Source organism: Pseudorca crassidens, chromosome 12, assembly GCF_039906515.1.
Source record: "Pseudorca crassidens isolate mPseCra1 chromosome 12, mPseCra1.hap1, whole genome shotgun sequence".
Lineage (NCBI taxonomy): Eukaryota > Metazoa > Chordata > Mammalia > Artiodactyla > Delphinidae > Pseudorca > Pseudorca crassidens.
In genome coordinates, this window is record NC_090307.1 from 73,677,061 (window position 1) to 73,702,173 (window position 25,113).

Genomic DNA, 25,113 nt, shown 5'->3' on the forward strand with positions numbered 1-25,113 from the left:
ACTGCCCTCAGCCCAGAGGAGATACCTGCCTGAGCCTGGGGAGTCAGGGAAGATGACATCTCACCTGAGAACAGAATAATCACAGTAATAATAGCCAACGTTTACTGAGCACCTACTGGGTACAGGGCACCATGCTGAAAATTTTGTATGCTTTTTCCACTTCTCTGTACAAAGGCCCTATTACTATCCTGTGAGAAGATACTGTTACTGCACAGGATAACTGTTCCTACACAGGATAACTTGGTAGTTAAAAGCCCAGACTTTGATGCCAGACTGTTTGGTTTCAAATTCTGGCTCTGCCAGTTATTAGCTGCGTGACCTTGGGCAAGTTACTTAACCTCTCTGTGCCTGAATTCCCCCTTCTGTAAATGAAGAAAACGATGATGCCTGCCTCACAGTGTTCTTGTGAGGAATAAGTGAATTGATCGCTCTATTAGTATATTTATTACACTCTATATTAAGATCAATATATATTAAAATATAAAAATAGAGTAACAAGGATTTATATATGTCTGTGCCTGGCATGGAGTAAGCACCAGACAGATGTCATTCTCCCCAGAGAGAAGGAAGGGCTAAGATGATTCCAGGCAGAAGCAGCAGCCCCGAGGTGGGAGGAGGGAGGCGAGTTTGGTGATCTAAGGGTTAACAGTGGTGGCGCTGCTGTGAATAGCCAACGCCATCTGACCTGTGTCCTCCCACTGACCTGGGCCTCCTTGCTCTGTCCACAGAGTGGCCAGAGTTCGTAAGGAACTACGCCCCGTGGTGGGCCACGCACACACTGGACTGGCTCAAGTTCGGCAAGAAGGTGCTGGTGGTGCACTTTGAGGATCTGAAGCAGGACCTCTTCGTCCAGCTGGGCCGGATGGTCGGGCTGCTGGGTGTGGCTGTCAGGGAGGACCGACTGCTGTGTGTGGAGAGCCAGAAGGACGGCAACTTCAAGCGCTCGGGGCTCCGGAAGCTGGAGTACGACCCCTACACGGCGGACATGCAGAAGACCATCTCTGCCTACATCAAGACGGTGGATGCGGCCCTTAAAGGGAGGAACCTCACGGGCGTTCCCGACGACTACTACCCCAGATGATGGGTCGGAGCGGGGCGGGGAGCTGGCAGTCCAGACCGAGCAGGCCCTGGGGACTCCAGACCCCTGGGGGCCCACACCCATCAGTCCCCTCTTCGATTTGGGGACAATCCCCATGGCTGCTGTTGCCTTTCGCTGAGTTTCCTGCATGACAGAGGAGGCTCAAGTGAAGAGACTGTGCAGGCACGCCCCGCCTACTCACACCGCGCCCCCAGAGATGGAGGGGGCAACTGGGTTAGGGAGCTCTAGCCACGTGGACCCTTCTCTGTCTCCCGTGTCCCTGTGCCCACCACTCTGGGCTCCACTTGTGGGAAGGAGGGCTCATGGGTGTCCCAGAGACAAGGGTGCCCCACCGCAGGTGTTGAGGACCCTGGTGCAAGAGCTAAAGAGAATGACATGGAAAAATGTGGCCCAGACTCTGCTCCGTGCTGAGCTGAGCACTCGTAGCTTCCCCGTCTCTGCCCCGCCCAGGAAGCACTGACGCCAGGGTTTATCCCAGACTTCTGTTTGAAGAAAGATTGCTGGGAAGTTTCTCTGCGGCCTTAGGTTTCTGACATTCTGGGTGGGTCAGGGAAGCAATGGTGCTCAGAACAGGTTAACTGGGGCCACCGCGTGGGGTCACTGACATCCCAATCCACCCCCCTACCAGGTCACAGTGCTCCTGAGAAATGACCCGGTTCCTGTCCACCTCGAGGGCTGGAATTCTTCCCTTTCTTCCCCAGCTGTATCCAGGTGGTGGCCCACTTCCAGGGTCCTCAGGAACCAACCATTATCTCACCGGGACGGCCACAAGCCACATGCAGAATCTGAGCGAGAATGAGAGCTCTGGTAACACACCTCCCCACCGTGGGGTCCAACACGTTGATCTGACACTGCCCTTCTGACCCCTACCAGTAGGTCCCTTGCTATCCAGGAGAGAGAACAAGAGTGCTCCAAATCAGGTGGAACCCTGAGCGAAAGGGACCCCCACTACCTTCCCAGACCATAGACCTCCCTTTGGTCATAGGCCAGCTTCTCTTAGGGGGTTAAGGAACGGGGTGAGTGGGGTGGTGGTTCATGTCCATACAAACGCTGCTCTTTTGATGCTGAGACATCAAACCAAAGGATTCCCAAGGACCTGAATCACTGATCATCTATCTCAGAAAGCGTTGAGATCCAGGAGCCCATCTCTCCCCGCCACCTTGGGTGCCAGTGATTTCGCATCCAGCCCACATGTGTGCACTACACCATCCCCCCACCATGTAGGCGCAAAAGCCATAGGTCACAGCTCTTTGCTACTCTGTCTGGAGCAGCCCCCCAGGCAGCCACCTCTGAAGCCTTGGGGTGCAAATAAATGCTCATTCCCAGATAGCCAAGGGACTGTGGAGAAGGCGAGTGTAAAGAGATATATTTTTCTAAGAGGAATATGACTAATACATTCTACCCCTTTGAACGTGGCCATGCAAAGAGAAGGGCCAGGGGATTGGACCTGTGGTTCTCTTCCCTGAGCCCCTCATCTGTAGGATTCGGGCCACCCCGGGGCCCAGCCAGGGGGCTCTGAATGTATTTTGTACCGTGTTTCTTTCCCCCAGGCAAATTTCTAGTCTTCTTTCACGAAGCAGTTAGAGGGCTTGGCCTCCCTTCCCTCTTAGAGGTCAGCTCTCTCTGGGAGACTCTGGCCCAAGACCTGGGCCAGTTCTTTGCTGGTGGTCACCTCAGGCCACCAGCCTCTGTCTGAAGATTCCTCAGGTCAACACCATCATTAAAAACAAGTTTTGTTGATAATTCTACCACGTGATAGACTGTCATGTAAGGCGAGGTCACAAATGGAATGTTTTTCTGGGGTGTGTGTGTGTGTGTGTGTGTGTGTGTGTGTAAGAGACAGAGACAGAGAATGTTCTGGGAGCATCATTGCTTTGATGTCTGTGCAACTCTAACTGCCTGTGGAGAACTGTGTATCTTGGTGTGTAACATTGTCTCTGCCTCTGTGTTCAACTGCCCTTCTGTGTGGTGAGGCTGCATCCCCCAGGCTGGTGTGATGACCGCCCAGTGTCTGATGTGTCTGTGTGCCCTCTCCAAAAAGTGCCACCCAAACCCTGGCACTTGAGGAGGAAGGAAAGCTTTGCATTCCAGTGGTCCCCAGGGCAGGGGACATGCCTGGCCTGCAAGCCGGGACACGTAGGCTCTCATCCTGCTGTCACCTCTGGTACACCTCCAGAACTCAAGGAGAACAAACAGGGCCCAGCATCTGCTGACGGCTGGGATTTCCTCCTGATTTCTCCAGGAACCCTGGAGGCCGCTGCAAACATATCCCTGGTAGACAATGTGGGTGGGAGAAAAGGATGGGGAGGCAAAGGGGATGGTGGGGGGCAAGGTCCTACAGGGACCCAGCTCCTCCTAGAGGCTTTCTTCCCTTCCCCCCATCTCTCTTGCATTGGTTTGTTTTCTGGCCATCCCCACCCCCGTCACTGTTCTTCTTTACACTGCCTCCTGCTCTCAATTTCTCTGTGGTCTCTTTTATTTCTTCCAGCTGCTCATTAAACCTCTTTTCTTTCTTGTCTTTCTCCTCTCTCTCTCCCTCCCTCCTCCCACCCCTGAATCTCTCTCTCTCTTCCATCGTAATCTCTTTCTTGATTTCTGCTTCTCTTTGTGCAAGCAACTCTCTCCCTGTCTCTCTTAATCTCTGTGTCTCTGCCTGTCTCTTGCTCCCTGTCTCCCGTCCTCCCCACCCCTGGTGTTCTCTCCCACCTCTTCCTCCTCATCTTCCTGGAGAGTGGGGGCGACTCAGTGGGATCCAGACCCAGTGAGACAAATGCTACCCAGGCCGGTAACCAAGGAAGTGGTTTCCTTAGCAACAGAATCTGCAGGCACGCGCTCCACTGCCCCATCCCTTAGCTATTACAGTAAGTACTGAGAGGGCGGGGGGCAAGCCTGGAGATGGGGCAGTTGCTATAGACGCTGCTATATTGGTCCTCTTGAGAGGGGACAGCGGTCAGAGACCAGCTCGGTTCCTGGCACTTTGGGGACACTCAAAAAAAAATAGAGGGGCTGTGGGGTCAGAGAGAGGCAGAGAGAGTGGAGACAGCTGGGGAAGGAGTCCACAGGACCTGGTGACAGGCTGGATTCAGGGAAGGGGAGGTGGCCAGGAAGGTAAAGGGGCACCAAGATTCTGTCTGTGCATCTCCAGAAGGAGGTCCTTTGAGTGAGATGGAGAACAGGGGGCAGAGGAGCAGGTGGGGGTGGGGGTATGGTAAACTGACATAGCTCCCTGTCCCCAAGAGTTCACCATCTAGTTGGGGTGACGTTGTGGGAGGGAAGGTGGCAACAGACAGAAATATCCCACTCAATTCTCCCTACAAATTGGCAACAAGGAGCCCCGGAGAAAAAAGCACAGCCCCGAGGGTGGTGAGAGACTCAGGGACGGTAAGTAATTTGATCGTGTGGCCCAAAAGTTGGTGGTGACACTTGGATTCGAAGGATCCAGAACCTGTCCCGAAGATGGAAGACAGAAGAGGGTAGAATATAAAGAGACAGGCAGAGAAGGAGACAGGAAGAGAGAGAGATTTAAATCATCCATCTGGCACTTTTTCCTACTGGGAAAACAAAAATATGTTCAGTTTTAGAGAAATGACAAAGGGGGAGGGAGGAAACAAAAGCACCCTGCAGGATGATAGCTTTTGCAGCTATAACTATCCCCAAAGAAAACACCTGTCAAGATGCAGTCACTCCCAGGGAGACGGATTGTGTCCCTGGCCTAGGTTGATATTTAAATGACTCAGAGCGGGTTACGGGGGTGAAGGGCAGAAAGTTGATCAATGTAACATGAAAACCTCGCTCTGCTTTTCCCCAAATGCAATAAAGCATGCAGGCGAGGAGAGCTGTAAATCTGGATGCTAATAATATCCGTCCCCGCAAAACCAACATGTTTATTTATCACGTTTGCACATTTACTACTTCCCCTCAAATTTACAGTCTGCAATCTGCCGGCGTGCAGGGGGAGAAGCGTGGTAATGAGAACAAACTGGCAGAACATCAAGAAGGGAAGAAATGATGAAATATTTATCCCCTCTGTCCACTCGCCCCCCACCCCCCACCCCGGCTGTCTTAAATCCACTTTCAAACCAAGGTGGTGATTTATCCGAGCAGTACCGTGCAGCTCTATTTCAGGCCTCTGCCAGCTAATTGAAATGATGTCATTATAGAACGGAATGTGTTGCAACAAAATGATTTTTGTGTATTCTGGAGTCATTTGCTAAACAATTATGGGGAATGAACCATCCTCCAGAAGTGAGAGAGGGGGTCGATCTAAGGGGGGGACAAGACGTGTGTGTGTCCTAATGTCGGGGTTGAGAGGGAACAGGAAGCAACTTAGAGGCCAGATTCTCTTCCAAGACCTGAGTTAGGCACCCAACCCATAGTCAGAGTTCCCCGGGCTTCCAAAACGTGGAATGCCCATGCCTTATCCTAGACCTTCTGGATCAGATTTCCCAAAAGATGGAGTCCAGGTGTGGATGTGAAGGATCTGGTGGGCTTGCTGGGAGGCAAAGTCGTATTTACAATTGCCTTGTTGATAATTACTGGCTCCGATCTATGCTCTATGGTAGAAGCATTCAAAGGATTCGTTGTTACCATCCCTACATCCATGGCTTTTCACGCATCGTGATCTACGTATCCCTAGAACTAGCACAATGCTTGGCACACAGCAGGTGTGACCGAAATGCTTGTTGATTTTCTGAATGAGTGTGTCACGGACTCTTAAAGGATATTCAGAGAAAAACCACAAGTCATCAGCCAAAGCAGGCCCTTAGCTGCCCTGAATTTTCTCTCCAGTAATACTGAATTGTTTTTCTATTCTCTCACCCCCAGCCTGAGCCCCTAAAGCCGATGGTGTGGTGCAGCCCACTTATACTAGCTCTCAAAAGCCCATTGTGCACATCTCTTCTCAAATTCACATTCAGTGACATCACATCGGTAGCTTGAAATTGGCCATGGTGAGAATATTTACACCATGGAAATTGGCAGCTGCTACAAATCAGGTGAGTGGTTTTTTCGTTTTGTTTGGAGAGTTGTTAAGTATCTGCCAGCACACCACTGCCCAAAGCACACAGGCACATATGTGCTATTTCTAGTCTTTTCCATGCCTTTATTCATGCTGCCCCCTCTACCTGGAAAGCCTCCTTAAGACTCAGCTCAGGATCTTCCTCCTCCAGGCAGCTTCCCCTGATCACAAAGACCAAATTCAACTCCTCCTCTAACAACTCTGGACGTGGCCATTGTTGTGATCTCTTCAGTAAGCTGGTGCATGTCTCTCTCTCTCAGTGCTCAGGGCATGAGCTCTGTTAGGGCAGGAACCTTGTCTTCGCCTCTGGATTTCCACGTGCTTCCTAGCCCAGATGAGCAAACGTTGACCCAGTGAAAGAGTGAATACATCGATTACATTTAACACCATCCACCAGCCTCTCAGCTATCACAGACTTCGTGGTGAGTGGATAGAAGGATCCACCTGACCAGACAATGGCCAGGGAGGCAGGAGAATGAAAAACTATTCAGAGTGATGATAGTAGCTAATATTTATTTAGTACTAATTGTATGCTGGGCGCTGTACTAGGAGCTTCATAGGTATGAATCATCGCCAGAACTCTGGGAGACAGGGACATTTAGTCTCCCCACTTTACAGTGAGGGAAATCCAGGTTCAGAGAGGTTGACTACTTTGCCCAGTGTCACACAGCTGAGAAATGATAGATCTGGGCTTTGAATTTAGGCAGTCTAGCTTCAGAGTCCATATGTTTAGCCACAATGCTGCCTCGCAGGGGGAGAAATGAGCGCAGAGCCGAGAAGGAAGGGGTGGTTTTCGGGTCAACACAGAGGAGATCGCTGCAATGGGAGATGAGGGAAGAAAACACATCATGCAGAGGATTGGCCTTTCTGGGGTTGAGGAACCACCGGGTGAAGAGGAGATAGAGACAAGGCCGGAAGCTGGTGCTCCAGACAAGTCTGGGTTCTCAGCAGCAAGGTTGGTTTATAGGTTCCCATGGCAACTGCCAAGCAATAATCTCTTACTCCACAGCTCACTGATTCTCTGGAAAGTCCTTCCTACTCTCTGTCACTACCACTCCTCCCAGCCGACAGAGGCAGGGTGACGGCTTCTTCCCCAGGACAGACTGTGCTGGAGGAGAAGAAATGGCCTGAGACCCTTTCATGATGATGATGGAGGAGAAATTTGAGTGGGGGGACCAAAGAAAGAACAAAGAGGGGCATAAAACCTCACAGGTCTAATCATCAGACTGGGAAGGGGGTGTCAAATCAGCTTATAAATCTCATGAAAACCATGAACTGTCTCCCCAGAAAAAAGTGAGCATACACATATACCCATGCATGCAGAGTTTTGCATAGAGTTTCAAGGAACATTTAGGCTCTTTGGGACCTAAAGTAGGAAATTAAAAATCATGTAATCCAGTGGTTTCCAAAGTAGGGCAGTGGAACCCTATCTTCAATCAAAACCAAATGTGAACTCCTAATCTCTAATACAGTGGTTCTCAATCAAGGGGGATTTAAACCTGGGGATACCTAGCAATATCTGGAGATATTTTTGGTTTGGGTGGAGGCCAAGGATGTAGCTCAAAATCCTACAAAGCATAGAACAGCCACCACAACCAAGAATGATTTGTCCCAAAATAATGCTGGCAAACCCTGGTGTAATATAATAAAAGGGGAGCTGTTCATTCATTCATTCACTCATTCAGTGAAATGGGCAGGGAGCGGGGTATGGAGCTCCTCCAGCATCAGACTAAACTGACTTACCTTTGGACTCAGCTGTGTGACTTGGGACCAGCTGCCAAAGATCTCTTAGCTTTAGTTTCCTCATCTCTAAACTGGAGATTATCATGGAATATAACTACTGGACTTCTGGTACTGGGCACAGTACTCTATACACAGAGGGAATAAAAAGTGCAAACGTATTCTCTTTATTATCATTACTATGATTATTCATGGTGTTGTGGAAGATTCTTGCAAATGAAGAATTAATTCAGTTTGTAATAACCCGGAAAATTGTCTGCCATTGGCTAACATGAGGGATCAAGAACAGCTATAAACTATCTGTTTGTGTCCTCCTGAAATTCATATTTTGAAGCCCCAGTCTCCAGTGTGATGGTACCAGGAGATAAGGCCTTTGAGAGGTAATTAGGATTAGGTTAGGTCATGAGGGTGGGGCCCTCGTGATGGGATTAGTGCCCTTATAAAAAGAAGAAGAGGCGCTAGATCACTTTCTCTGTGCCATGAGAGGACACAGCAAGATGGCAGCCATCTGCAGACCAGGAATTGGGTTCTCAACAGACACCAAATCTGCTGATACCTTGCTCTTGGACTTCCCAGTCTCCTGCCCCTGTGTAAAACCAGAGCACTGAACTGGGCGATCCCCTAATGATCCAATCATCCCTAGGATAGGACAACTAGGGGCATACGTACAACTTAGAATCACACAAGCCAACCCACTGGGAACAAGGTCTGGAGGGGGAAAGAGGTTTGCTCAAACTGTATTTCACACCTACGTTCCCTTTTGTCAAAACTATGGTTCGGAGAACAGTCACCCACCACGTGCCCTTTCTCTGTGTGTTGATGGGCTAAGTGGACTAAGGCCACTGGGTCTTGATGGGAGGCTGGCAGGAGCCCGACCTGGGGAAAATCACACCCTCTTCCTCCTCTTGGTTGCTGCCCTGGAAAGCCAGCTATCCACTCTTCTCTTGCCTCTCAGGGCTGTGGAAAGTGTTTAATTAATAAACACACCTTCAAAGCAAGCTAATGTTTAAAAGCAATGTTTCAGTGCTAATTATTGTTATCAGAGGCTGCTTTCCACCTCATTGGTGGCATGGATTCGGTCATTGTTAGCTAATCCCCAAGGAGAAACCAGAGCCCCCTCAGGTGTTAGGACTGCATCTTTCCCTAGCAAATGGCCTGATTCCCAAGCCACAGGATGGCCAGTTCTTTGGTCTTGGAGCCTGGATGAGGTGCCTTCACCTTCCCAGGGTCAAGTCCCAGCTCTGCCACTTCCCAGGTGTGTGGCCTTAGAACTGTTGTTTCATGTTCTTGAGCATCAGTTTTCTGGTCTAGAAAGTGAGACGTGTGTGTGGAGAGCCCGACCCACTGAAGGAATTTAATTATTATTGTTGTCAATATCAGTATGTCTTCCACCGTGGGCTCAATGTTTTCTTTTGCTTTTTGATCAGGTTTATTGAAATATATTTTGCATATAACAAAATTTGCCCATTTCAGCTATACAATTTGATGACTTTTAACCATCACCATATACAATCATGTCACCACCATCACCATCATGCTATGGAACATTACCATTTCCCCCCAGAAAATTCTTTGATGCCCTTTGCAGTCGATTCCTTCCCTCCGCCCCCCCCACCCCATAGCCTCTAGCAACCACTAGTCTGCTTTCTATCATTATAATTTTCCAGAATTTCATGTAAATGGAGTCATACAAGTCTTGCTTCTTTTAGCTAACATAAGGCTTTTGAGATGTATACTCAATGTTGCATATGTAAATAGTTCATTCCTTTTCACTCCTGAGTAGTACTCCGAGTACTCTTTTTTTTTAACCCATTCACCAATTTATAGAATTTGACTTCTTTCCAGTTTTTGGTTGTTATCAATAAAGCTACTACAAATGTTCACATGTGGGTCTTTGTGTGAACATAGTGTTTTCAGTCTCTTGAGTAGATACCTAGGAATGGCATTGCTGCCAGATCACAAGGTAAATAGATGTTTAACTTTAATAAAAGAGACTCTGCCAAACTTTTCCAAAGAGGCTGCACCATTTTGTATTCCCTCCGGGAGTGTATGAGAATTTAGTTGTCTGCATATTTAAATTTTGTGCAGGGATTCACATGACAAAACAATCCCCTGCCCCATCAGTTGGGGATGTTTTGGACAATAAGTATTAGGATATCTGACTCACAGATATGTGAGCCCCCATGAGAACAGGGACTTTGATCCCTCCCCCTGCTATTAGTGGCTGCCATTTTGCTGGGCCTATTCAGAAGCAGGCAACTTCCCAGCATGTAATTCTCACACTAACCTTACAGTTCAGAGAACACCACTAACCCCTTTCACAGCAAACTGAGGCTTAGAGGATTAAATGAATTGCTCAAGAGAAGCATGGAATAGTCAGGACAAGGGCTTGAACTTTGGTGGGTCTGAGACCAAAGGCAGAGGCTTGAACCACTTGTCAACATGGCGCATAGCAGCAGGTGGGGAAGGATGGTGGGGGAAAGATGCTGCCATCTCATGCAGGAAGTAAGACATGGACACAAATAGACCAGAACGCAGTTTATTAGAAAGAAACCAGAGCCTTGTGCGGAGTGCTTTGGAGGTCCAAGGAAGCAGAAAGTCTGAAATCTCCAAGAGCCCTTTTTTTCTCCAGCTCCTTTGTGGTTTGCAGTCCCCAAGCAAAGCTTTCCCTTAATCCAATTAAAACGCACTTGTTTATGCTTATCAGCTCTTTATTTGGTTTGTTAAAAATGTGCAAATTACCCAGAGGCCTCTTCGTCCTCTGAACCAAAAGGCATCAATAAAACTATTAAGTTAAATCCAATTAAGCGCAACTGCTGGAACTTGAGTGTGGTAGAGCAGAACAGAAGGGAAGGAGGGAGGGGAAAGGATTTTGCTGGGGAGAGGAGAGATTCTTCCTACTCCTTTCAAACATTCCGTGAGTGTGGGCAGGAAAAGGGCAGAAAGATCCACGTCTACCACATGCTGGATGGTGGATTTATATGTAGTGTATCGTTCAATTATGTCAGTAACTCCGACAGGTGGACACGATGGACCCATTTTGCAGATGAAGGAACTGAGACTCAGAGAGGTGAAGCTGGTAGTCCAGAATGTCCCACGACTGGGAAGTGGCAAAGGCAGGATTTGAGTCCTGATCCGTCTAAACCCTCTGCCTAGAATCTTGGAATGTCAGAGCTTAAAGGGTCCTTAGAGGTTGTCTGGCCAAGAGCAAGCCTCTGGAAACACACAAACGTGAGTTTCCACATCCATAAAATGTGTATAGCCATGCTAGCCTCCCCGGGTTTGGGGAGGATTCGATGAAGTGATGTGTGTCTTAAGTACCTGGCACACAGCAGGCACCTGTTATAGGCTAACTTCTGATAACTGCATTCCTGTCAACACCCATCTCCTTCCCCTTCCCTATTTTTTTCAGAAAGAAAGGCTGAGATCCAGAAAGGGAACATGACCACCTCAAAGTTACAGAGACCCCGTGACAGAGGTAGGACTCAAACACAAGTGTCTTGCCTTCTGATTTAGCACCTCATTTCAGAACCTGCACTGCTTCTCCATTTTGCAGATGAAAAAAAAAAGGAAAGAAATTGAGGCACAAAGTGTAGAAGACACTTGGTGACCAGGTCATCAAGTTCAATACTGAGCCCAAGAACTTGGCAGCCGCCATGTCCTAAACTCTAGTCTTGGCACCGCTATTCCTTAGCTGTGTTGCTTGGGCACATGTCTTGACCTCTCTGAGCACCTGGTTCCTCCTCATTAAAATTGGGGCTCATCCCCCTTGTCCCAGTAAACTTTTAGGGTGCAGTGAGGTCAGGCAGGTGAAAGCCTCTTGTAAGCCAGAATGGCTGCCAACAACACTGCACGTGGAACATTTGGGGAATGGCTTGAGCATCTGTTCTTATAGTCTCCAAAGATCCAGGATGGGTCTCTAATTCCCGGCAACCCTCTGACCCAGGGGATGCAGAGAGCTCAGGAAGGGAGAGAGGATGCCCAGGGTTCCAGGCAACGTTAATCCTATTACAGATGCATTAGGAGACTAACACTGGCTGAGTCCCAGGTCTCGGAAATCTGGGAAGCAGCTCACCTAAGTGGGCAGAAAATCACATGCGGCTGTGCACAGGAGCCTGATTACAGCAACACCATTCCTGGGCTGCAGTGATGCACTCTTCCTAGTGCAAGGATAAACAGCTTGAAGTCAGACAAAGGTGGGTTCAACTCCCATCGCCATACTATCTCCCCAACCCAGTCACCTTGGTCAAGAGACTTCACCTCTCCAAGCCTCCATTCCTCCTCCGAATGTGAAATGTAGAATAATTGTCAATAATTGTTGAAAGTTGTTAATAATGATCTTAATAGTGATCATTATGACTTTTTCATTCCACTTTTTAAGACTCAAACCCTGTTGGGAGCAGCAGAAAGTCAAGAAGTAATGGTAACAGGTGGCTCTTCCGGAAACGATAATAAAAGGAAGCTTTTATTATTAGTGTTCCAAATGCAACATCTTTGTCCAATTGGCCCTGAGAGGCTGTGCGCGTGAGGGGAGAGTTGGACCTGTTGTATAAGAGGAAGAATGATGGGATATTCTGCTCTGACACGCGCAATGGGATTTGCAGCAAAGCTGTGGACTAAAGGCCGGCTGTTGTCTTGAGGAAGGATTTTCCAACTTCCTTTATTCTCTTCTTGTAACACACAAAAGAAAGCCTAGCTCCTGGATTCTGCCAGGGTGCAGAGCAGACCCCCTTCCTGCTACAACTCCGAGGCTTACCACCAGATGATAGGGGAATACAACATAGGGAGAGGAAAAGAAAAGATGCTTCTTTTTCCAGAGCCAGGAGTCGTAGAAGGAGAAGGGGAGAAGGATTCAGGAGAGAGGACTGCCTAGACATTTGCTTGGCCTTCCTTCTTGCAGCTTTGCCCCAGGTACAGTGAGGACAGGGGGGCTCTCTAGATCACAGCCTCATCTCACTGGCTTTCTCAGCACCCTCAGTTCTCATGTGGTATGGATGTGGGGCAGGACCAGGTGACCTTCACACAAGCTGGGATGCCTCACCTCAGTCCAAACTGGGGGGAGGGCAGAGGAGGGGTGCTGGGGTTCATATTCAGGGGAGCCACGGGGAAGCCAACCAGGCAAGCCCGGGGCAAGATCCTCTTTCCCTGGTCTTACACTCACACACACAGGACCAGGGAGAATGGAGACATTTCTCCACACGCACTGGGTCAGGGAGCCCTCGGGAGCTCTGGACTCCTCCACAATCCCCTGGGACCATCAGACCAAGCCCCGCCCTCCACATGCCCAAAACCACCCCAGGAGAAAAGCAGGAGGACAATTAACCTCAGGAACCTGTATAACTATCACCTGGACTAAAATGTCAAAACGGGGTTAGACTCGTTTGCTAGGGCTGCTGTAACAAATTACCGCAGATTGGGCGGTTTAAACATCAGAAACACACTGTCTCACAACTGGAGGCTGGAAGTCCAGGATCAAAGTGTCAGCAGGGTTGGTTCCTGCTGAGAGCCTGGAAGGGAAGATCTTCTCCACGTCTCTCTCCATGGCTTGTACATGGCTGTTTCCCCCTCTGTCTCTTTATGTCGTCTTTTCTCTGTATGTGTCTGTGTTCAAATTTCCCCTTTTCATAAGGACACCAGTCATATTGGATTAGGACCCACCCTAATGACCGATTTCAACTTTATTACCTCTGTGAAAACTCTATCTCCAAAGCAGGTCACATCTTGAGGAACTGGGGGTTAGGAGTTCAACACATGAACCTGGGGGACACACTTCAACCCACAACATGGGTAAAGCTTAATTGTTTGTTTTTTGTTTTGTTTTTTGCCAATGCAGGGGGGTGGGAGAAGTTGGGACAGATGTCATAAGGAAGACCAGATCAGCTGCAGACAAAGAAATTACATTTTCTTCACACACCAGCATTGCAGCAAGCATTCGAGGTGCAACCCCAATACGTAATTTAAGCAGATTTGCACAGCCTCCTGAAACAATGGTCTGAATTAGGCACGGCCCCCAGAGATAACAAAGCAAGTGCAGTCTGGTAGCTCCAGTAAAAGGGAAAAAATGGAATAAAACATTACAACGGCGAGAGCTAGCAACTTTGGGGGTCATGTAATATTGTCCAGATGCTGTGATAAGCTCTTGACATGGATTATTTTATTGAATCCTCATGCAACCCTGCAAGACATTTTCCCCACACTCCGAATCGTATGGATGGGGAAACTGAGGCTCAGAGAGGAAAAGTTATTTGCCCAATCAACCTGGCCTCATTCCAGAGACTATGCGTGTGATCACTGCCTACTGCACCCGCCTCTCTTTCCTGAGCTGGCTGACCTCCTCTTAAGGCCTCCAAAGAGCGTGTCCCTCTCCTCCAAGGGAGAGGGTGGGGTCCAGACCTGAGGTGGGGCTGGTGTGCAGAAAGCTCAGATTAGTCAGACCTGCAGATTTCCCCGGGCTTGAGGGTCAGGCTTCAGAAGCTCAGCTATACCTAGCTTCTCGGGGGAGAATCCGTCAGGGAGTTACAAAAACAACAAGGGCCAACAATGACACTTCTAAAAAGGAAACAATCTACATGTCCCTCGATAGGGGGTTGCCTAGATAAGTTGCGGTTCTTCTACTAGGTTTGCTAGGAAATCAACTGAGCAATTAATGCTCTATAAAGGAATATGTGGTGGACACAGATTGATGTGTCTGAACCAAAATGTGAGAAAAAGATGGAGCTGTTGAAGGGGATGGGCAACCACACTGAAGAGCAGAGAACAGTGGAGCCGGCTGTGGGGACATCTGGGTTCTTGCCCTGGCTCACCTCCGATGAACTGTGGAGTCCCATCAGGGATCCAGTGGAGCGGCTCCACTAGACTGACCATAAGGGTCTTGTCAGTTTTGACGTGTTCAGCTTGAGCAAGCCGTTTCCATAGAACTATCTGCATCCTTGAAGATGCTGTGGCCAGGGGACCAGGATGAGGTTTATAAGCAGGTGACACACCTGGGAAATCCAGGAACAAGAAAGGGGTGACATTTAAGATTCCAACAAGCTGAAAACCCATTGTCCCTATGGTGAGCTTGTTAGGGGAGCAGGGAAGCCCCTGTTCCATTCCCAATTTCTTGTTCCTTCAACCTTCTCGGTTCCTGCAATTCCACCTTTAGCATGCCATTCGCTTGGGCTAAGCAATGCCAGCTCCCTGATGCTCTTTCAAAGGAGGGAAGGAATATTGGATCAAATCACTCTTCTATTTTGAGGAGTCAGAGATGGGGGAGCAGTCGCTGACAGATGCATCCTGGCCCCCAGAATCAATCCCAGTTCAGCAACTCCCAGCCAAGATGGGAGTCTTCTCTCTCTAACTCCTGGGAGGTTCAAGGCTTTATAACAGAAAGCCTTTCTCTCCCTTCTGTACTGATTTCTTCATACCTCATTAATTAACCACAAGCAGCAGCATATCTAGTGAAAGAGTATGAGCCACCGAGCAATACAGGCGTGGGATCAAATCTCACCTCTTCTCCATACTAATATGTTGTAAGATTCAAGAAAGTGAGGATAGTGATTGCTATCATATCCCCAGAGCCCAGCACAGTGTAGGTGCTCAATAAAAATCAATGAAACTTCCCAAGTTTCATCAATATAGAAAAAAAGGTGAAAACAATTTGGAAATGGTGAATTGTAATAGCCATTGTCATAAACTCGATGATGATGATGATGATGATAAAAATAACATCAGCTTGTGCTTATTTCTTCATTCATTCCACAAAAATAGTGTGAGCACTTTTTGTGTACTAAGCACAGCTCTGAGTGCTGGGGATACAGAGGTGGGCAAGATATACACCAATCCCTGCCTTCATGGAGCTCACCGCCCAGTAGGGGAACAGCCTTAAGGCAGTTAAACACAGAAATAAATGAAATGATTCCAGATGGCAATAAGTACCCTAATGGATATCCGTGTGGTTCTAGGAAACTTGAGCTCTTGAGTTTCAGCTTCTTCATCTCCAAAGTTAAGACGCTTTTACGCTTCAGGCTCCTAATGAGGATGAAATGGGATGATGGATGTGGAATTGCCTAAAATCCCGTCATGAGTCAAACCTTCCCAGTAAAGCGCTGGACCCTGAGCATCGTAAACTGCCTGCCGTGAACCAGGGGCTCATAGGCTGTTAGCAGCCACAAGCCAAGGCTGAGAGCCCCCTTTCCCACCTCCCTGTGTGTGTCCCTGCTCTGTGGCACCAGCATCTGGGAGCCAACCAGAAACTCATTCTATTATCCAGATGTTTACTCTATAGGTGTGTCAAACATCTGTATGATGGAAGCCAGGGAGAAGATAACCCAGATCCACCTCTCCCAAAGCTAGACATCTGGGCTCCAGGGACACTTGGGCATCAGGGAGTCATTATCTGGCTGTGCTTCCTGCTGTAGTATCACCCAGTGCCCAACACAGACCTGGGGCCCAGTTGATTGCTCTATCCATGATTTCTAAGTGGAAGCTTGTGGTCATGGTTGTACCAGCCAAATCCTTAACAGAGTCCTGGTCCGGAAAAGAACTACAAAACAGTAGGAGGAGGGGAAAGAGGAGGAGGGAGGCATCTGGTTCCTTTAGTTTCAGGCTGCAATTAATCAGACAAAAGGGAAGGGAAAAAACCAAGGGAGGTAGAAGCACTCCATGGAAGCCTCCTTCATTTGTGACCGCTCCTAATGGTACAAGGGAAAGAACCGTGGCTTCTCCACTTCCAAACTAGGTGACCTGGGGCCTCAGTTTCCATGTCTGTGAAATGGGGGATAGTCCTACCCTTTCCAAGTTCCATCAATATGGGAAAAAATGTGAAAGTACTTTGGAAATGATGTAATCATGATTGTCATGAAATTAGATGATGATGATGATAAAAATAACATCAGCTTATGTTATTTTTTCATCTGTTCAACAAAATCCTGTGAGCACTTTTTCTGTGCTAAGCACCACTCTGGGCACTGGGGATACACAGGTGGGCAAGATGGGCACGGTCCTTGCCCTGATGGAGCTCACTGCCCAGTAGGGGGACAGTCTTAAGGCAGCTAAACAAATAAATCAAATCAATCCGGATGGCAGGAGGTACCATGATGAAAATGAAACAAGAGATCTGATAGACAGTGAATGGGGATGGAGGCTACTTTAAGTGGGGGAAGGGGTCAGGAAGGACCTCTCTCAGGAGGTGACACTGGAGCTGAGATCTGGAGGGGGTGGAGGAACCAGTCATGCAAACAGAGGTCCCAGGATAGCAGACACGAAGGCCAGAAGTGGGAACAGCCTCGGATGTGTTAGCATTGTTGCCGTTGTTAACCTGCCTCTTTTGTTTTGGGGACGCAGAGAGGAATGCCTGACTGGGGAGCATCACGAGATAAAGATGGAGGAGGTGATGTCAGTCCTCTAGGGCCTCGTAAGCCACAGTAAAAGGTTTGGATTATTGTACTCCGTGACGGATGGATGCTAACTCTGGCTGCTTTGCGGTGATTGGTTGTCGGGGGGCAAGGCTGGAAGTGGGGAGACCAATGATGGGGTGGATGCATGTCTAGATGAAAGAGGGCAGTGAGTGTGAGCCCAACACCTGCTAAATGCTTACATGCCACATCTCCTTTAATCCCCATAGCAACCCCGTGAGCTGCAAGTTCCTATTATACCCATTGTACAGATGAGAAAACTGAGGCTTTGGAGATGTTGAGTAGCTTGCCCAAGGTCATAGAGCCTTAACCTTAGCCCTAACCCTAGCTGATGTAAATGGTGGAGCTGAGGTTCCAACCCACTCAGTCTGACTCCTGAGCCCATGTGATCCTGGACCTTAACCATCAGAAGCCCTTTGAGTCAGGGGACAGAGCTGGGCAGGGTATGCTCAGTCTTTCCTAAGGTCCTGCCTCTTTGGATAGACCCTGCAGGGATTACCCCCCTCTGAGTTGCTCCCTTGAATCAGAGGGAAGCCCCCAAACCTGGGTCTGTCTATGCTGCCAATGCAAGTGGGAAGTCATTCCTGCAGACGCCATGAATTATTTTATTTTATTTTTAAAAATACTTTTAATTGAGGCATAACTTAATTACTGTGAAGTGCATTAGTCTTATATGTACAGATAAATGGGTTTTTACATATGAAGACAGCCATGGAACCACCATCTACATCAAGATAGAGATCATTTCTCACCCATACCCAGGACAATTTTGAAGGGTAAAGTTTATGCCCCAAACACAGCATGTCTCTGCCCTGTACCAGGTTTTCCCAAGATCTCCTGTTTCCCCTGGAAGGAAGACTCTGCTGGAAACTCCCAGTGACTCCCAGATCTTAGGCAGGGGTCCTGCAGGGCAGACCAGCACCAAAGCCCTTGTCAACAAACTAAGAAGTGAAGAGGGTAGCTTGGTGAATGTCCAGGTCTGTAGAATAATGGTATTTAAAAATGATCCACATGAGCATTTCCACACACATCTCATTTCACAGCAGTCAGTGAGGTAGGAAGGAGGTCCCAATATTATTACAAAAAAGCCTCAGTTTCACCATCTGCAAAATGGGGGGATGGGAAGGGATGAACTTGATGAAGCAGAGTTCCTTCCAAACTCAACAACCCTAAGATTCTCAGGCTCAGGAGGAAGTGACAAAGCCACCCAGACACCACATCCTCCCTCCAAACGAAAAACCTATCTCTCAGATTCCCCCACTCTCACCGCCTCAAAATCTGACAGTGGAGAGAGAGCACATGCTTGCCATCGTTCTCCAGGGAGGAGTCTCTTCAGAGGACAGTTTATGTTTGCAAGTTGCTTTAGGATCCAAAGAGACTGGGGTTTGAATTCTAGCTCTACCACTTACTAGCTGTGTGACACTGGGCAAGTCACTTCACCTCTCTGAACCTCAGTTTCCTCATCTGTACAGGCAGATGGTAATGGTCCTTACCACAAAGATCGCTGTAAGGATTCCATGAGTTAATGACAGGAAAGTGCTTGCAGGGCGTCTGGAGGATCCCCCAGGGCAGAACTCGGTGACCTCCAAGGTTAAACCCCAAGTTCAAGCACTAGGAGTGTTGTCTGCTTAAATTCCCCTCAGCCACCACCCACAATTGCTGCATTAATATGCTTCCATTCCTCTTAGGTTAATATATGTATTATTTATAGGGCTTTATTAACTGCTCAGAGGGCTCCCCTGAGAAATATAAGTGTGCATTGGGAGGTACATTTGAATAATATTTACAATTAATTTCCATCAATAAAGCAATGCACCGAGGTCTCTGTGCAGCTGAAACGAGCCCTGGGTTGGTTTCCCGCTAACCGGTCCCTGGAGAAAGCTTGGGTAGCTTTTAACTAGCTTTGGAATAGTCCATTTCTCTCAAGCTCCACCTTGGCTTCCAAAGTTCAGGCACCAGGGCATTCACCTGGATGCCGCAGCAGTCTCCCGCTTCCCCTCTCGCCCCTCTCTAGCTTGTCCCCCAGAGCAGCCCTGGGCATCGGGCATCCTTTTAATAGGCAGGTCTGAGCACATTACTCCCTTAAACGTGGCTTCCCCTTCACCCCCATCCCACCGTCTGGCCCTGTCTCCTCTCCATCCTATCTGGTCCCTATTCATTCTACTCGCTCTGCTGCAGCCTCCATCCCCTTTCAATCGCTCAGAGCCATTCTGCTCCCTCCCACATCGATGCCATTGCCCATGCTGTTTCCTCCACCTGAAACACTCTCCAGCACCTACCCACTGAATCAGTGCCTACCCACCCTTCACATCTCAGGTGTCGCTTCCCCCAGGAAATTTCCTTGGCCTTTGGACAGGGTCACATCCCTCTATAATATGTGGGTAGCATTTACTATGGTTGTTTTCCATTTGGGGTATATATTTTTTAATTGGCTGTCACCACTGGCCAATGAATGTGCGCAGGAGGACAGAGATGGTGTATGTACTGATCATGCCCCGCATTCCCAGTGCCTGCAGGGCCTCGCAAAGAGGACGTATCACATAGATGCTTGTGGACTGGATGAGTGGGTGGATTTATAAACAGGTGGTCATGGAAATGGATGGGTGCGTGAAAGGATGGCTAGATGAATGTGTAAATGGCAGCATCTGTCCTTGGGTGGCCCGATGCATGGACTTAGGAGTAAGGAGTCCTGGGTTTCAGTCCCTTCTCTGCCATGGCTTGCCATTTTGTCTTGGGTAAGTCACTACCTGTCTCATATCCTTGGTTTCTAGGAAAATTACATGAGTTGGAGGGAATATTTTTCGAGATGTGGATTTCTTGAAGTTCAAAATTTGGGGAATGGGAGGTCGGGAATTTCAGGGCTTCTCCTGCTGTCTCACAACATAGCTGTGTGACTTTGGACAGGACATGTCACCTCTCTGAGCCTCAGGTGGTATTCCACGAGTTGCGCGGGGAAGGCGAGGGTCAGAACCCCCCAGCATGGAGCCCCAGGCTTGCTTCAGTTTCTTTATTTAAGAGAAATGTTGTCCTCAGAGAGGGGAAGCAAGCGAGCCCCCTACCTCAAGGTCTGACGAGCAGCTTCCTGGTTCCCCTGGTCTTGGATACCAGCCCCAGTAGCAATTTTCCAAAGCCAGAGCATCACAGCATGTCAGGAAGGAATGGGAGACGGAGGCCAGAGGCAGGAGTTGGGGAATAAATGACCACTCCATCCAAGCCAGCACCACCTAATTTTGCAGATTTCTCGAAGGGCAGCTCTTAGGACCTCAGTTTCCTCATCTGTAAAATGGGAAATACCTGGGTGGTTTGAGTTTGAATGGCCCTGTGGCTCTCATGATTGGATGCTCTCTTCTTCCACCCATCCTGGCCCCTAAGCCCTCCAAGCTTAAGGGCTTGAGGCAAACTCCTCCCTCAGACAGCGCCTGGGTGGGTCCCCCCTTCTGAGCCCCTCCCTCTTGTCTTGCTCCTACTTCTTCTCTCCCTTCCCCTCCCCCCTCCCTCTCCATCCTCCCAAGGGCTGAAGAAGCTGGGAATTCAGGCAGCAGACCCAGTTCCGTTTACTACTGTGTGACCCTGAACAAGTGAGGTCCACAATCTGACCCTCCCTTTCTGCACCCCCCAAGGCGGGTCTGATGGTGCTCTTCTCACAGGACCGTTTTTGAGGGTTTGATGAGATTTTGTGCCTGATGCTTGGTAGATGCTTGATAAATGCCAGATCTCTTTTCTTCATTGTCCTTCTCTGTTTCCTTTGTGCTTCCCTCCTCCCTCCCTCTCCCTCACCCTCAAACAGCATCTTCTCTGCTTGTCCCTCTGCCCACAGCCCCGTGCCCCCTCCACCCACCCACCAAACCCAGGAAGCAGCACGGAGGCTCCACTGGCAGGTCCTGGCCCTGGAGGGAGGGCTCTCGGGCACAAAGCGTGTTGGCTGCCTGTGGAGTAATTCAGATGCACGTGCTTTGTGAACTGCAGGGCCTTTGTATGTGTGACCTGTGGGGTCGTCAGAAGCTGTAGGGACAAGGTTGAAAAGGGTGTTATGGTTGCACTTAAGCATTTGATGGGGAACTACAATCAGAACAGGAAGACTTGGTGGGGCAGCCAGAAAGAGCGAACCCTGGCTCCGAGGAGGAAAACAGCTGGCTTTCATTTTGTTCCTGTTCATCAGCTTTTCCAATGACAAAATGATTTCCTGGCTTCCCCAGCCTGGCCTGACCTGCACGCAGCCCGGAAGGAACGAGAAACTGAGCCCCAGGGAACAGCACGGTCCTCCCCGAGTGGCTGGTGCCTGTCTCTGGGGCCTGGAACACGTCCCACTCCATCCTGCGCCCTGGATGCTTCCCCTGTGAAGTTGGGAAAGGGGGTGACAGGGGGCGCTGGGCAATATTTAAAGCTCCCTTAGCTCAAGCTAAGTTCAGATTGCTCAAAACCATCGGAGGCCCCAGCGGGGTCAGTTCAGAGCTGCCTCACCAACACACTGACCCAACAAGGGAAGGAACAGTTTGTCTCTTAATGAGGTGTGATTCCAAACAGCCCATGGCCTCGGGAACTCGCGGCCCGTGCTGTGTTGACGTTACATCTGTTCACTGTATCTTGTTGAAGTGGCTTCGCACCAAAGAAACTTGGAAGAGAGCAGAATATGGACACTTGGAGGCCAAAGGGCCCTCCCGTCAGGCCTCTCTCCCCACTGCCCTCCCCCGGAGAGCTGGGGGGGGACACAGGAGGTGGGAGCCAGGGTGGGTGGCTGTGAACGGATGCCCAGGGAGCTGGGAGCCAAGTACATTTTCTTTGCCACGTTGGATCGTTTTTGAAAACTATTTGCAAAGCTGCCTTTAAAGCCCTTAAGATGTTTACATTCATCTGCTGAGGGATGCATATATATTTATGGTCAAAACCCCAAGCCTCTGCCGACTTATTTGAGCCAGACAGACCTAGGTTCAAACCTAGCCAGACTCTAACAGAGACCTGCTGGGTGCCCTCGGGCGAGTTACTCAAACTCTGAGCCCCAGACGCCTCATCCGTAAAAGGGAAGGGATGATTGTACTTAACTCAGGGCTGCTGTGAGGGATAAATGAGATACACATGTAAAGTGCTTAACATAGAAGTGCTAAATAAATGTAGGTTACCAGGATAGTCTAGAATATTCTCAGTAGATACATTCTCCATAAAAGAACAGAGTTTCTGGGACCAGACGGAGCTGGGTTCAGACGGGTAACTGGGCCCCTGGCTAGCTGTGTGACGTTGGGTGTGTAACTTCCCTTCTCTGAGCCTCAGCTGTGTCGTTTGTAAATGGGACGATGACACTGCAGCACAGGGAGGTGTGGGCCCCAGAAAAGACAATGTGACTGCACATACGAGGGGCCCTAGGCCTGTGGGCCCCCCTCGGCCCTGCGTGTCAGGAGCACAGTCCAGTGAGCCAGGCTCCAGATTCTGCTTCAAGCTCGGGGACTGAGCCCTCGGACTCAGCTTCAGCCCGTGAGGTGCTCCGAGGTTGCTTCCTGCAGCTGATTTTGGACTAGCCTCCAGCCAGGCTTTGAGGAAGTTGGGAAGGAGTAGATGTCCCCCACCATCCTCCCATCTGCCTCCTGCCCTGGAGTGTTTTCTTCTGAGCATCTCCAGCAAGAACCAGTGGATCAGGGAAGAGGGAGGAATCCCTGTGATGGGGTAGAGGCTGCTGGTGAAGCTGCCCACCTCGAACCAGCCCAGGGTAACAAATGCAAAGTGAGAACAGGGCTTGGGGCAAGGGGCTGGCATCACCCCCACCCCCAAAATAGCTACGGCCCAAAGCACCATCGCCCTGGGAGGTTCGAGGGTGAGTTGATACATGTCACGCACCCTTTGAAAGGTCTTTTCTTTCTTCATTCCTTCCCCCAAACCCCTGAGTCCTCATCACAGCCCTGCTTCTCTTGCCCTCACAAAGAGCCCCATGGCGCCTCAGGGCCTGTTGCCTGTCTTTTCAGCCGATCTGAAAGTCAGATGCATGGTCCCGGGAGTTCCTGTGCTCACACGTCACCTTCTCTCCCCAGGGAACCTGGAGAAGGTGTGTGCATTTCCACACACCCTAACCCAGAGGAATGGCTTGAGTGGCAGGATCTCTGGCCAGCTATTGACAGAGGGATATGAGCGAGGCGTGACCTACATCACACTGGGTTTGCTCTGACCTCCTCTGCTCACACCAGGAATGGACCTTGAAAAGCGTTTCTGTCATTCCTGGGAAGCACTCAGGTAGGTAACTGATCCCTCTGTCTTATGCCCATCCCAGTTCATAGCAGTGCTTTTGAGAATGCTCCCTTTTTTGCTTTGCACCAGTCAAGGCTGGTCTCCCAGGATGCACGGGAGGCTCTTCCAAGGCTGAGCACCGTAGCATGCTCTGTCCGCCGTGCCCCTGGAAGAAAGGAGTTCTGAGCCCTGGATTCCCAGTTCAAAACACAGTTCAGCCCCATGCAAAATACAGCGGGCATCTGTGGGTGCCCAAGGTGTTCTTGCCGTGGTCTCGAGAAGGCGTAGCTTTGAGCCTCCAAGGTTGGGAGTAGCCACGGGGGGCGGGGGTGTTCCAGGCGAGGCTCAGAGCATGCTGGTCTCCCTCTCGTTCATGGATGACATCTTGGTGAAACTTCTGTGGCTGGGATAGGAGGAGTGGCCTGTGTCCTCACTCAGAGCATGGACCAGACGGGAGAAGAGGGCCACCTTGAACTTCTTGAAGTCCTGACCCACGAAGACGTAGAGAATGGGATTCATGCAGCTGTTGGCAATGGCGATGGCAGTGGCCAGGGGCACACCCAGGCTGAAGACGGAGCCAGGCATGGCGCTGTGATGGAGCTCCAGAAGGTACAGCGTGTGGTAGGGGCACCAGCAGAGGAAGAAGGTGATAATGATGGTCACGATGACCTTGAAGGGCTTCTTAGTCTTGGCCAGGCGGTTGCGCCGCAGCTTGCAGACGATGGTGACGTAGCAGGCGGTGATGACGAGCATCGGGGTCAGGAAGCCACAGAGGAAGCGGGTGATGGTCACCGCCACGTGCCGGCCAAAGCCCACAGCGTCCACTTGGGGATGAGTGGGCCACGAGGAAGAGCTGGTGGCAGACAGGCTGAAGTTGTTAAAGCAGGATATTTTCCCGTGCACATGGGCTGTGTCCCGGAAGATGAGGGATGGGGAACTCAAGAAGAAAGCCAGGACCCAGATGACCATGCAGGCCATGTAAGCCAGCCGGACGCTGCGGTGGTTCTGGGACCAGACGGGGAGGAGCACGGAGATGCAGCGGTCGGAGCTGATGACAGTGAGCAGGAAGACGCTGGTGTACATGTTGTGGATGAGCAGGAAGTTGCTGATCTTGCACATGGCTGTGCCGAACACCCAGTGGTAGTCCATGGCGGCGTAGGTGATGTGGATGGGGAGGAAGACGTTGAACAGGAAATCCGCGACGGCCAGATTGAGGAACCAGACGGTGTTCACCGTCTTCTTCATCTTGCAGGTGGCGATGATGATCACCAAGCCGTTGCCCAGGATCCCGAGGAAACAGATGATGCTGTAGACCACCACCAGGAAGATCCTGACCACCCTGCCTTCCAGGGGAGAGAACTCCTCCAAAACCACGATGGGGTCGAAGTCATCAGAGTACACGTACTCATAGGTGAGGGAGGTGATGTTATCCTCATCCTCCATTCTCTGCAAGCGGAGGCAGGGGTCATTAGGGGTCATTAGGCAGGGGTCATTAGGGGTCATTAGGCAGGGGTCATTAGGGGAACTTGATGAGAACTGGCTTTAAGAGGTTGACCTTAAAGCCAGTGCGACTGACCGGGTCCTCCCTGGCTGTGAGCAAGGCCAGTCGGGTGGCTTTGCTATTTTATTTACTGGACTAACACCTCTCAGGC

At 49.8% G+C, this 25,113-nt stretch overlaps 2 protein-coding genes across 11 annotated transcripts in view; one reads left to right on the top strand and one right to left on the bottom strand.

Annotated features, from left to right (window-relative positions):
- WSCD2 (WSC domain containing 2) overlaps positions 1-7,682 on the top strand; it is a 107,862-nt gene extending 100,180 nt beyond the window's left edge. For all 5 annotated transcript variants that reach the window (XM_067700438.1, XM_067700439.1, XM_067700435.1 and 2 more), the window contains one exon: positions 729-7,682. In XM_067700438.1, the coding sequence (XP_067556539.1) occupies positions 729-1,081 (353 nt within the window). In that variant the 3' untranslated portion in view covers positions 1,082-7,682. The remainder of the gene's footprint in view (positions 1-728) is intronic.
- Positions 7,683-12,303: 4,621 nt separating this feature from the next.
- Positions 12,304-25,113, bottom strand: part of CMKLR1 (chemerin chemokine-like receptor 1) — a 49,307-nt gene continuing 36,497 nt past the window's right edge. For all 6 annotated transcript variants that reach the window (XM_067700442.1, XM_067700441.1, XM_067700445.1 and 3 more), the window contains exon 3: positions 12,304-24,907. In XM_067700442.1, the coding sequence (XP_067556543.1) occupies positions 23,807-24,904 (1,098 nt within the window). In that variant the 5' untranslated portion in view covers positions 24,905-24,907 and the 3' untranslated portion in view covers positions 12,304-23,806. The remainder of the gene's footprint in view (positions 24,908-25,113) is intronic.